The 14499-nt window shown below is 40.6% G+C and overlaps 1 protein-coding gene across 1 annotated transcript in view; it reads left to right on the plus strand.

The window, feature by feature from the left end:
• The window catches only part of CFAP47 (cilia and flagella associated protein 47), a 489064-nt gene that overhangs the window by 260847 nt on the left and 213718 nt on the right, over positions 1-14499 (plus strand). The window contains exons 42-43 of the mRNA XM_055121064.1: positions 3246-3316; positions 5883-6025. Coding sequence (XP_054977039.1) covers positions 3246-3316; positions 5883-6025 — 214 coding nt within the window. The remainder of the gene's footprint in view (positions 1-3245; positions 3317-5882; positions 6026-14499) is intronic.

Genomic DNA, 14499 nt, shown 5'->3' on the forward strand with positions numbered 1-14499 from the left:
GGAGTGTACAGTTATAAAATAATTTATAATACAATTTAGCAGGATCTAAAATCTTGGAAGCATTATTCAAAATAGTTGCAAACCAACAATGAAGTGCAACTGAAGAAATATGTCACTGGGGTCTCAAATATTATTGACTGTCTTTATATTGTCTCTCATTTGTATTTATTTATTTTTGGTTTTTGGACCACATCTAGCAGTTTTCAATACTTATTCCTGGCCCTATACTGAAGGATCACTCATGGACCATATGGGGTACCAGGGATCAAACTCGGGTCAGCCACATACAAAGCAAACACCCTTTCTATTGTACTATCACTCTGGCCCCCAGAAATAACCGTTTTGTAAATAATTTCCTGCAGTGATATTGAAAATCATTCTTCCTAGAAATATTCAATTACTAATTTAATTCTTACTGACACCTCAAGCACTGTTCTTTGTAACAGGAAAATGTAGAAATAATTACATCACAGACCTGACACTCAAGGAAAACTCCATCAAGTAGAAAAGGAAAAATATGTACACAAATGAAGGTACCTGTTCTGGGAAATATGCATTCATATTAAACCAAATCTAATCACCCCTCCAAAATTTGCTGTAAGTTAATGTACAAGACATTAAGTAGAAAGTGAGCTACTAAGTAATTTCTTTTTAACAATTATACATTATGCCCTGGTGTTCTCTTTTTTATCATACACAAATTGGGATCTGAAACATAAATAAGATGTTGATGACCAGAATTTAGAATAGGAGGATAACTTTATTACAAGTAGAAGCAGTATGGGGGAGGAAATTGCAGGCACAAAGGGGAGACCAGGTGAGGTGAGGTATAGAATGTGTGCTTATATATTAATACTGTTGGCTTTTGGTTTAAATTGCTATTTAGAATAGATACTAAGATAAAAACTTTCCCCTTTTAATTTTCAGATCATCTTTGTTCTTGGAACCCAGGTGAGCATCATTTACTTTCAATATTTTTCAGCTACATAGGGACCAGTGCAACATAAAGCAGAGCACACTTCCTATTTATACTGCATTCCAGATGGCCACTGGAACCATTTATGAAGAACTCCCAGATCCTGGAAGATGGAATGAATCTAAATTCATGCTCTTATATTTCTTCCCATGATGCATGAACCACTTATTTTGTTATTAATGCCGACATGGTTCTCAATGTTGGCCCAGCATAATTTGTTTTGTTTGGAAGACACAGCCTGCTGTGCTCAGGGTTTTCTCCTGGCTCTGCACTCAGGTATCATTATTGGTGGGCTCACAGGACCAGGTGGGCCACATGCAAGGCAAGCAATCTACCTGTTATACTATTGCTCTGGCCCCAATAATGAAGGATTGTGACCAAAATCATCTTCCCTGTTGGGAAGGGCTTGAATAGATTCTTTGATCATGCTCTATTCACATCCAAGTCAGTGTCGTATTGGTAAATTTTTGCAAAGCAAAAAATGAATGTCATCCTTTCATACATCATATGTTGGTTCCTCTCCCTAACTTTCACACACTAGTAAATCATCAGAAAATATTCTGTTGCTTGATATACAGTATTTTGTGTAGTTTATGACTCTTTTAACGCTTTTCTCCCTTATTAACAAGAGTTTAAATATACTCAATCCATCATTGCCTCTATAATAATGAAGGATGAAAACCCAGGAAAATTATAACGTGGCCTGAGGTACAGGGAGTAGAAAAAATGTAGATGATTTATATTCTGCACTATCTTTGGGATACTCATTTTATGGACAAGCTGAGTTTAGTACTGAATTTATAAATTCAAGAACATTAATCAGTTAAAATGGATTTTTACTGAGTCAGAAGATTTTATTTAGTTATTTTGTAATGTCTCTGAGTTAATCATGATAATGATTAGCTTTATGGACAAGTCAGTATAAATTTCAAAGTCTCCTCTATATGTGTCTATTTGTCTTTATCAAAAACAGTACAATTGGGGGCATCTGAGTTTCTCCTTTGAGGATAAGGGAACTATTTGATTCATCCAAAGCACTTTCATTAGCTGTTCTCCAACCAAAGTAATGGGGAAAAATAAGATTTTACCTAAATTGGTGTGCTTTTCTATTCACAGTAAAAAATTACTTAAGTGCTAGAGATTGCAAGTATTTTACATGGTGAGGGTTGGAAATTATCCTTGAAATTTAATAAGACATTCACTTGGAGTTCCATTATTGAAAAGTTGTCGATGGAGTAATGCAGGAAGAAATAAGCAATCATTACTGTCCTTTATACTCTATGTGTGGTCTTATAAATGCTAAAATATTCATCTATTGTGGCCATGATAACTACAAACTATCAAATGCTTAAATGACTTAAAATATTAAATGCCTCTACTTTAACTGCCAACCAGAATACCTCTGAGTGAAGTAAAACAGTAATTACAAGGTATGATTTTAAAAAACCTTATTAATTATGTAGTTTAAAGAAAAGACGAATGGAGAAAAGAAATATCTATGTCAAGACGAAGTTTACTTAGAAATAGCATATTTTACAGCACCGGACTCAGGCAAAAGCAGACAACAAAGTGAGAAAATATGGGGGGGTTGTATTATAAAAAAAGTTAAGCAAACAATACCTGAACATCCAGATACTAAATGACAGCTTGTTGAGCAAAGCAATTGTGAATGCTATGAAAAGAACAATTTGGGGGAAAATTAATGTGTTTTGGAAGGCCTGGAACCTTTCAAAGGAAGCAGTTACTTCAGGCTTTGATATGCTAATTAATTTTCAGAAATGTAGCCAGAGATTAAATAGCTTCCCTGGTCTCCTGTTCCCAGTAAGACAAGGAAGCAAATGTGGAAACAATAAACCAGAAAAGAGAATTTTTCAAGAAATGAAATTCTAAAACCACGTTTGGAGAATATATCTATCTAGTCCTTTGTTGAAACCACCTACTTTTAAGTCTCAGGATTTGGGTTTCTATTGTCATTATATACAAATGTTTAGTTTTCTATAATAATTGGAAATAAAGATTATTAAATTTTACCAAATTTAAAACACAGTTAGAGAAATAGGTATGTTCCCATTTATTACTGTTCTTATTTTTAAAATTTCTATAATTATCTGAATATCATATGATAGATAACACCTCTACTAGCTCTTCAGAACATAGTGTAAAGAGCTATGACTAGGGCACCCCAAGATTTCATTAAGATGGACAATTAATTTCATTAATTGTCTCTCACTTTTGTCTGTTGCTGTGGTTTTCTGTTTCCTTGTGACAGTGAGGACCACACAAGCTGCGATCGTGATGTATCTGAAGGCTGTGTTCCGAGCGCAAGTAGCCTAAAAACCTGTGAGTATCTCCACACAGAAACTTTTATTTGTTTTCATATCTGATTTTTTTATGTACAAAACATGAAATGAAATGAAATATCCAAGAGGGTGGTGAAAATCATGGGCTGAAGCACAAGGTGTGGGGATTGCTGACTGAAACGTGAGCCAGAATATTGGTCTTTCCTGTTTATGACCTTGAAGGACTCCGCCTGTATCTTTTCTTTCAATGTCAAGTCCGTTTCTTCACCTGTATCGTGTAGTTGTTTAGATACTTGACCTTTATGTTTGTTTTTGGCTTAAGGACATTGCTTTACTTTGTTTCATGAAACATAACTGTGCATTAAGAAACGATGAATAGCATGATGGATAGGAAAATGAATAAAGGAAAGTTCTGCTTGTCTGTAGCTATAAACCAAACCACCGAGTGGCATTGCTTTATAAACCACAATCAGTGTTGCCTGCGGCTTCATGGAGGTGCTTTATGTGAAGAGGGGGAGAGGCAGCAGCCTAAGAAGGAAATCTACCACTTTTCTTTACCCACATCCATTACCAGAAGAGCTCCTGGGAGATTTAGCACTGATTGAAGTCTGCCATGAGCCCCTGCATGGCACAGAGGCTCACATCCCACCATGCCATGAGGCAGCAGCTGTGCCTGAAGTCCACTTGCTCTGCGCAGCATGGGGGATGACCCCTGCCACCTGCTGAGTCCGGGAGCCGTGCACTCAGGCTTGAGAGGGAATTACTTTTGGTAGGAAAGGAAAGTCAGTCGTAATCTTACCCAGGCTTTGTGGCTGGTCACCTTTTCGTCACCGAAAGCGAAGTATACATAGCAAGTTTATTGGGAAAGAGAGGGAGAGAAAGGAAGAGGGAAGTTAGCTACATGCCCAGGAGAGGAGACGGGCTTTTCCGAAGCTGGGAGGGCCAGTACTCATACCAACATTCAAGTGCGAGAGCACAGATATCTAGAGGGGAGGTGTGAGGGGCTTGTGTACCCGCACCGTGGGCAGCCTGGGCACCAGCGGCATGTGGGCTGAAAACATGTTTGAGCTGGCAACCCATGCACTGACTTGTCTATCCAAGTTAGTCTACATACACTTTTCCACTTTCCCCCAGCAGTCCCTCCTCCCCAGTCTGATGCTCAAGTTGCCAAGGGGGACAGCAGGGAGCAACTTGTGGCCTCCCTTTGGGTCCCACCACCTCTCCTCTCCAGAAGTCTCTTGCACGCACTTGGCCTGGAATTCTGCATCTAGTGGTTTTCCTGGCTCCTAGATGGGTCCTCCAGGCCTTTAGGCTGGCTCAGGTTTCAGACAGTGCCCCCAATCCACCCTCCCCACCAAATAGACTACCCAGTGTCTTATCTCCCTGATTACAACAATTATGAATATTAACCTTCTTCCTTTGGGGATGACTAGCTCAGCCAGGTGACTCTTAGTCTGGATCTGTCCTATAATGAACAGTCACAGGGAAACCAGGACCTGAGTGAGGCTTCCTCAAGTGAGGCTGTTGGCCTGGGCATAAAGGCTACCGAGGTTACCTTACGGGATGTCACTTTGGTTCTAAAAGAAATTGAATCAAACAAGATAAATAATTAGGAAAAAGTCATGTTATACTTTCTGACCTGGTGTCAGAATTTATACTGCTTGACTTTTACTACATGCCAGCATAGTACCCAATAGAAATAAGTCTCCTAGACTGATGACATTTAAGGCATTATTGAAGAATTTGTGATTATATCTTAAAACCACTGAAAAGTATATATACATAACTGCTGACCTTTGAACAGCACAGGAGTTAGGGGCATAGTTAAAAATTCACATAGAAATTATTGACTCTCCCAGAGCTTTACAATTAATAGCTTGCTTTTAATTCAATACCTTACTGGAACATTCCTCTTGACTGCTAATGATATTATGCTATGCCTGTGGTTTTGTACTTCAAGTTTGATAAATATTGATTTTCTACAATATATTTGTATATATTGTATCATGATAAAATAGGCTATTACCTGCCAATATTTTACACATTCCTGAAAAATCTAATCTTAATTTTTGTATTTCTAGAGTATGTGGGTTCATCTGTGATTTTTTCAAAATTGTTTCAAAGCTTTAGAGAAAATCACATCATATTTACTGGGAAAAATATGTGGTAAGGGTACCCATGCAGTTCAAAGCCATGTTGTTCAAGGGTCAAATTTCTATGTAAAATCAGTCTCTTATTTTCAGTTCATGTTGTCTGTCTATCAGTTCTACGCTGCCAGGTGAGCAAAAAGTTAGCCATAGTTAGCAAAAAGTTGGGAGATTCTTGGTGACCACTTCATTATTTATTTATGGATAACCAGGCTAATTTTGAACAGTATTGAAATTCCTCTTGTAGTGAAATTTATTAAGGAATCTATATTAGTAGTTTATGATGCAATTTTATTATATCGAACTTGAGCTGGCAGGTGCATTAACAAATATATCTATTGTCGAACTGTGTGTGCTAATCATGCTTTGAACTTTTAAAAATCCACTCCAAAACTCGAATCACTAATTGAAACAATTGAAGCACAGTAAATAAACAGGCTTTACTTCTTGTCTTGGCAGCAATTAAGTGCAATTTCGTCAGAGAGTTCTTTTGCTCTGAAACTACTTTCAACCTGTCATTGAAAGGGTCATCCTTGAAACTGTTCTTCCTTCCTTTCGCCATGCACCTGCGCTACTGCATCATCATCCTCAGCAGCAGAAAGGTGAGAACAGTGCTGCTTTTCTCAGAGGCGGTAACTTTAATAACCCATACAGATGGCTTGAAAGTAGCTAAAATCTATAAATGTGCGAAGCATTTTCAGCCCTCTGGTTGCTAAACAAAGAGCTCTGCCTCATAAATAATCAGAGTCACACTCAATGGGTTGTAGATAGATTTCCTAATAGTTCCAGAAGGAAGTCCTATGGGCATAAAGTGGGGACGTGCCCTAAGTTTGCTGTGCTCCCATCTGCATTAGTTATTTCTAGTCAAACGGCAAATCATCCAACACAGAAGGACTGAAATCAATGCATGTTAGGCAGTATTCCCCATACTCTCTCTCTCCTTTGGAGCATTACGGTTTGCAGTGCAGATACTAAGAGGTTATCATGTTTGGTCCTTTATCTACTTTCGGCACACATCTCCCATCCCGACCGATTCCTCCAACCATCATTTTCTTAGTGATCCCATCTCTATTCCAGCTGCCTTCCCTCCTCCCGCTCATGAGGCAGGCTTCCAACATGGAGGCAGTGGGAGGGTGGGAAAGGGGGGTTATACTGGGGATATTGGTGGTGGGGGAAAGTGCACTGGTGGAGGGATGGGTGTTTGATCATTGTGTGATTGTAACTCAAACGTGAAAGCTTATCCCTATATCTCATGGTAAGTCAATAAAATTTAAAAAATAAAAACAAATGAGCAAAGAAACAAAAACCAGAATGCGTCCACATTGTCTATGGACTAGAAATCTAGGACCTAAACAGTTTCTCTGTGGAAATTCTATGAAACCTTCATTCCAGGGCCTCCACAGTTCCGTGTTCTCCACAGAGGCTCAGTCCAGGGAGAATCATCTTCTAAGATCATGAAAGATGTTAGCAGAAAATTAATTTTCTCTTAGCTCTGAAATACATTCGGTTTGCTTCTTTAAATTCAGCAAAGGCGAGACCGAGGGAATGAGAGTAGGGGGAGGAGTGGTAAGGAGAGAGAGAGAGTGGAAGGTGGGGACAGAGACAAAGTCAGGGAAATGTTTTGGGAGTTTGAAGGCATAACTTACCTCCAGAAAGGCAGTACCCCGTGTTGATGTGAGTAGGAAATTTATAACCACCACCACCCCTCGAAGTAAAAAGATCAGAAATGTGTTCATTATGCATCACTTTTGTCCTATAATGAATATTGGAAAGAAGTGCTGGATTTACCTGAAATCTATAGGATAATTTGAATACAAAAAGCAATGTATCATATATAGCTTAGTTTTACATGTTAAGTTGCCATTTTAAAGGAAGAACTACTGTTTTATAGAAATATTGTTTCATCCTTTAGAGCAGGAAAATTTTCCCCTTTTTTACAGTGGTGACCCCTTTGTGTGGGGGGTGAGGGGGTTGTTAGGGGCCACATTCAAGGATGTTGAGGGCTTAATTCTGGTTCTATGTTCAGGGATCACTCCTGGCAATGCATGGGAGACCATATATGATGCTGGGGGTCAAACCAGGGGACCGGCCATAAGTCTTTAAAGAAAAGTGCTGTGAGATCCCATCAAGACCCCTTTTGCCTTAGTACTCTTTATATGAACCTGGGTAAGCATATAAAAGAGGTGTGCAAATTCAATCAGCTTAATCAATGGCTGAACAAACAGCAGTACTCCTACATTATTAAAAAAAATAAAAGTAAATAAATAAAAGAGGCATGCAGGGGAAACATTTCTTGATGATAAATTATAAAGAAATGTATTGATCATTCAAATTTATTTTTTGGGGGGCCACATCTGGCCATGCTAAGATCTTAGTCTTATCTCTGTGCTCAGGAGTCACTTCTGATGGTGCTTAGAGGACCATAAGCAGTGCAGGTATGAACCAGGTTTGACAGTATGCGAGTCAAGTGCCTTACCCCTTCCCTTAGCTCTTTGACCCCAATAAATCTATTTTATTTATTTATTTATTTATTTATTTATTTATTTTTAATTTTATTGAATCACCGTGAAAAAAGTTACAAAGCTTTCAGGTTTAAGTCTCAGTCATATAATGATCAAACCCCCATCCCTTCACCAGTGCACATGTTCCACTACCAAGAACCCCGATATACCCCCCTCCAACACCCCTACCTGAGTGGCTAATGATCTTCATTTTACTCTCTATACTTTGAGTACATTCAATATTTCAACAGAGAACTCACTATTATTATTTAGAATTTTTCCCCAACAATCAAACCTGCTGAAAAGGCATCATTTGATAATTAATTATCCATTGTTGAGAGTGAAGAATATATGAGCTCGTGTGGCCGCAATAGTGGCCACGTTTTGGATTTCTGATATTTTAGTAATTAAGTCCAGAGAGATTTCTGCCAGAAGTCACCAAAAGACAAGGCCGAGAGAGAAAAACCTTTTACCTCCCTGGGCAGCCTGGAGTTGTAGCTCAGTTCACAGTCTAGATGCATTTCTGTAAGAAGCTGCTGGGTGCCAAAAGTGATTAGTAGCCCTCCAGGATCATAGTCTTTAAGGAGCAGAGGAGCCATTTCATGTATGTGGCCACTCCGGTTCTTGTCTGGGCGGGAAGCCCCAATAAATCTATTTTAAAACAAATTATTTCTTTATTTTATTTAGTCATTGTAAAATTACAAAGTGATTCATGACTGGCTTTCAGGCCTACAATGCTTCATTATCGATCCCTTCACAGGTGTCCACTTCCCTCCACCAAGACTCCCAACTCTTTTACCCTCCACCCTCTAAGTTTTGCCTAGTGTTTGCCCTGTGTTTTACAGTACTGTTGCCGATCGTCTTTCTTTCTTTTTTTTTCTTTTTTTTTTCTTTTTGGGTCACACCCGGCGATACTCAGGGGTTCCTCCTGTCTCTGCACTCAGGAATTACTCCTGGCGGTGCTTGGGGGAGCATATGGGATGCTAGGGATTGAACCCGGATCGGCCACATACAAGGCAAATGTCCTACCCACTGTACTATCTCTCCAGCCCCTGCTGATCATCTTTCATGCTTAACACTTTACCGTCTCTCAGAACCTCCTCCTCCTCCTCCCATTTGAAAACTTCGCTGTACCATAGTTGTTGTCCCTTCCCTGTTCTATCTTCCCCTTCTCCCCCCTCCCCAGTTCCCCCAAATGCCATGTATCCGACTGAAGATCAGTTTCATCGTCTTTGTTTCCATTGTATTTTGGTTAAAATGTTTTTTAATAGAATCACTATGAGCTACAGTTACAAAGCTTTCATGTATGTGTTTCAGTTATACAATGATCAAACACTTATCCCAGTGTACATTCCCCACCGCCAATGTCCCCAGTATCCTCCCCCATCTTATCCTATCCTTTCGCCTGCCTTTGTGCAGACAATTTCCCTCTTATTCTCTCTCTACTTATGGGCATTATGGTTTAAAATACAGATAATGAGAGATCGTCATGTTCAGTCCTGGTTAAGATAAATTTTTAAAAGTTACTAGCTAGGATCTAGTGCAGAAGCTGGCCCAAGTTGGATCTTGACATCTCATATGGACCCACAAACACTGCTTGGCTTTACTCCTGAGCACAAATCCAAGAACACCTGAGTACTCTGAGCAGCATTTTTTTTTGCCCAAGCCCCACCCAGCACCAAATTAATGATTTGTATGATGGTTGTACAACCCCATATGGGGTCACGAATCACAATTCAAGAAGCTCTAGAATTCAAGATGCAATCAAATTCCAGTGCAGAGAAATGAATGAAAAATGGTAACTAAGGTGTAGTAGTTTCATCAAATGCTCCACAGTACCTGTTTTTGTATCAATTTATACCATAGCCTTAGAAAAATATGACTAGTTTTCAGTAGTATAGTCAGGAGGTTGATTTTATTCTTTGAAGCAGACAAACTGTCCCAAAAGAAATTAGAACTGAATTCAACTATTTTTTTAAATTAGAAAGCTCCTCTGAACACAGGCAATTGTCTTTTTCTTCCCCCAAAGCTGAATATATCAAAAATCAACCATTTGTATTCTTAATATATATGTATTTTTTCTCTTTTACCTTTTTTATTATTCCTCTCTTCTAATTTTTTAAAACTTGAGGCTAGTGAAATAGTACAGTGGGTAGGGCACTTGCTTGCATGCAGCCAACTGAGGTTTAAACCTTTGCATCCCATATGGCCCCCTGAACACTGCCAAGAATGATTCCTGAGTGCAGAGCTAGGAATAAACTCTGAGTATCAGCTGATGTGGCCCCAAAACAAACATTTTTATTTAATTAGTAAATTAAATGATTTACAACATTTTAACCATTGAATCTTAGGCATGCACTATTCCAATATTAATCTCTCTCTCTCTCTCTCTCTCTCTCACACACACACACACACACACACACACATATACACAAACCTGCCACCTGCCACTTTAACAGGGCACATTTCAAAATTCAGTGGTGGGTCTTCTTTTTTTTTTTTCTGGGGGTTTTGGGGCCACAGCTGGCAATGTTCAGCTGTGACTCCTGGCTCTGCCCTTCCTACTGTACTGTCACTCTGACCCCTATGGTGTTTGTAGTAAGTGTCATGTTCTCAGTGTTGTTGAGTCTGTGCTTTGGATATATAGCTATACTGCTCTCACACATCACTGGTATACCAGAGGCCCCTGACCTCTGTCCCCCATTACTTGTCTTTCTCATTGTATTTCTCTCCCCCCTAAATTTCTCTCTTTCTCTGTCCCCGTCTCTATACTCTGGGCTCAGGGGTTATTTAGGCATCCCCCCATTACTGCATTTCCTTGTCTAGTTATTCTATACAGCACAGATTTTGTGAGATCATCTTGTGTTGTCCTTCTTCTGACTTACTTCACTCAGTATATCTTCCAATTCCAACCAACTTATAGCAAATGACATGATTTCATTGTTCCTTGCAAAACCAATCTGAGTTCTATTTTTGGCACCACAGATCGACCCTGAGCCTGCCAGTTGTGATCCCCATCCCCGAGTACAGAGCCAGGAGTAAGCCCTGAGCACTGCAGAGTATGGTCAAAAACCAATCAGCAACAGCAAATCCTAGCTGCTTTGTATGTGTGCGTGTGTGTGTGTGTGTGTGTGTGTGTGTGTGTGTACTTTTGGGCCACCCCCTTCAGGCAGTAGGCAGTGTTCAGGGTTTACTCCCAGTTCTGAGTTCAAGGTCACTCCACGTGAGGCTGGGGGGCGGGTCGGGAAGGACCATGCATAGCAGCACCCTACCTGCTCTACTTTCAGTGTAGCCCCCAAACTGGCTGCTTCTTGAGGAAGTAGATTTTTGATCCTTTTCTTGGGGCTTCTAACGCAATGGGAGTGGTTTTCTGTAAGATCTTTCCCTGTTCTGCCAGTCCTCCTCATCCTCAAGGTCAGTGCAGAATAAAAGGGATGCTGCCCCAGGTCTAGCCATTTCCAACAGAGTGCGGTCACTTGGGCTGGAAAGGTGCAGGAAAACACAGGCTTGCAGGGAAGGTGGAGGATGCCTCAGGGGAACTGCCCAGGAGGACATTATTCATCTCTCTTGAGGTCAGCAGTCTGTCACCTACATGTCCCGAAAATATGCTCCCCTCTTCTATTTTTCCATAAAAACCGCGTCTAGAGACCTTGCAAACACAACGGTTCCTTTGAGGGCGGGAATCTGCCATTTCCCAGCTTGTTGCCAACAGAGCATTTTTTCAGTCCGCTGTCATGTCTCTAGATTGATTGGTTCTCAGGCATCAGTGAAAGAGGAATTTCCCAGATACAAGACTATCGGAATATTAATATTTGCCTCTATAAATTTTATCTAAATTAATCAAATTATAATTATACTTAACTTGGCATCTCAATTTATTAAAACATGAATTCTGCCTGCATATTTTTGTCCTTGTCAGTGAAAATATTAAGAAAAACAATTATCATGAAATTATATTGCCATCAATTGTGAAGTAATAATGCCCTAAATCTAAAGGGCTGCATTGAATTGCAATTACTTATGTGAGGAAGCACATCTATTAATTTACACATTCAATTTTATTGCTAATTATATTGAAAAATGCAATTACACGCTTAAATAGATAATCAAATATCCAAGTCCACCTAGTTAGCTCCTATTCTTATTAAATGTGTGATAACTGCTTTGCCATTAAGAACCACCTGTTGTAAACTGTAAAGTAATTAGTCTTCAATTTGATAGCTTGCCATGTGTAAAGCCAAAACATTTCTACTAACACTGCTATCAAGGAAATACCATTTGTCTCATTTGAACTTTAAAATAACAAGTAACTCACAGCAACACTTTGAAGGGAAACATAGTTTGGCCAAACTTCTATTGCAGGTAACTTACGTGAGGTGGGGAGCTCTGGAGGCAGCCTGGAGAGCAGAGTTTTCCCACCTCCCAGCTAGCCTCGCCCTAGCCACGGGGGTAATGACTGTCAGGCCTAGAAAAGTGGAACATCGCCTTCCCTTGCAGGAAGGAATTCCAGTAGGAAACAGAATAGTGAAGAATAGTTTTATGTCACTGGTTGATAATGGCCCTGCAATGTGTGTGTGTCCCAGTCTGGTGGCTTCATTTATAGTGTCTTTGTAGGATGGCGCCAAATTGAAGTGAAATGTGAAATTTTGGCAACAATAACTATTTCTGTTGGTACAGTCATTCCGGTGGGACACAAGTGGGAGCCGTCTGTAGCGGATGCTATCGGGTAGGACGTACGAGTGAAAGCCGCCAGTGCTATGAAATTTGCGTTGGGAACTGTGAGGGGAGAGAAAGAAGGAAAAAACATGGGCTTCCTCACAGGAGAGAAAGCCAGAACAACACAAATTGAGAAGTGGGCTCATCTTCGGGGTGGAGGGTGAGCCCCTCGTGCCTTTGCAAAGCTGGTTTTATATTAGGACTTTTCTCAAACTGCCCCCATCCCCTCCCTAAACCAGGTGGGTAGGGGCCCCTTGTAAGGGTTCTGTCAAGAGAAAAAGCCTTAGCTTTCTGATGATGATGCGGGACCAGGAACGTTGGGTCTCTGTGTTGGTCCACCAGTCCCAGGTTTTTCAGTATTTTCAGGAATTCAAATACTGAGAAATTAGAGTAATCAGAATTCTGGGCATCTGAGCCCTGGGTGTCTGAGCCCTGCCTGGATTCTACCCCTGGCTGGGCCTATGCGGCCGGCCTGGACTGGGCCACATTTCCAGGGAGCATAGCCCTACCGAATCCTGGAGGTCTGGGAAGAGAGGGGAGAGTCCAGGGAGTGTGGGGCGAGTGGGAGGGTGGGAGAGGGGGGATGGAGGGGAAGAGAGGAGGGAGGGAGGAGGGCAGTTGGGGTTGGGGACTTTTGTCTGCAGCCTTATCCCACCCACCCCCACCCACTATCCCATTGTTCTGATTGGGTACCTGCTCCATGACAAACTTTAAAGTGGCCTGGCACTCCACACTTCTGCTCCTGCTGCATCAATTATTCTGTTCAGAGTCAGAACCCACTTTCCCACTCACTGCTCCCGATGTCGTTTAGTTTACCAGCAAGCTAAGAGCAATATTCTAGGTAGAAAGAGAGTGAACACACAGAAGGGCACGATCTGGGAACTCATGGGCATCACATGATAATGGAAAAGACAAACTTGAATAAAATGGGCCCAGCCAGCTCACCATAGACTTGTACTGTTAATTTGCAGTACATGCCTAGTAAAAGCTTTTTGAAAATATGGAACATTTGTGAGCATTAGAAACATGCACCCCTTCCTTCTGATAATGCAACCTTGCCTGGGAGACCTTGCACTTGACAAGATTCCACTTGTTCAACATAATCTTTTATTGTGTACATGGAGCATGGAGCGCGATTTCTATAACTTTAGACTTCGGCTCTTTCTAGACTAGAGAGAATAGATTTCTCTGACAGCTGAGAAAAGAATAACTGATAGAGGAGTTAGTTAAGAAGGATGATGGGGCTGGAGTTATAGCACAGCGGGGAGGGCGTTTGCCTTGCTTGCGGCCGACCTGGGTTCGATTCCCACCATCCCATCTCATGTGGTCCCCTGAGCACCACTAGGGGTAATTCCTGAGTGCAGAGCCAGGAATGACCCCTGTGCATTGCCCGGTGTGACCCAAAAAGCAAAAAAAAAAAAAAAAAAAAAAAGGTTGAATGGGAGTATGCCAGCAGAGCAGTTTATGCAAGGGATAAATGTGTGCATTTAACATTCCTAAAGGCCTGAGGCAAAAGCTAAGTATGGGATTTCATGGACCCTTGAATTGCCAATGCTTAGAATGGTTTGTTGGAAGTGACAGAAAATAAGTTGGATGAATTAGTAATAAAGAGGTCACTAAGCCATTGATTAAATATCTTATTATCATCATCATAATTATTACCATCATTATTATTAAAGGCATGAAATCATGGGAGATATCTAGCATAGACATGATATTTAATCCTTCAGTTTAAACTAATGCAGTTTCCAGAGCTAAGGCACAGTGTAGATTAAGAGAAAGAAACTGGAGTCTGAGAGATAGTGTAGAAAACAAACACTTGCTGTCTAGTACACTTCTCCATTCACCTTTCTTCTATC

This window comes from Sorex araneus, chromosome X (assembly GCF_027595985.1).
Source record: "Sorex araneus isolate mSorAra2 chromosome X, mSorAra2.pri, whole genome shotgun sequence".
NCBI classification, from domain to species: Eukaryota; Metazoa; Chordata; class Mammalia; order Eulipotyphla; family Soricidae; genus Sorex; species Sorex araneus.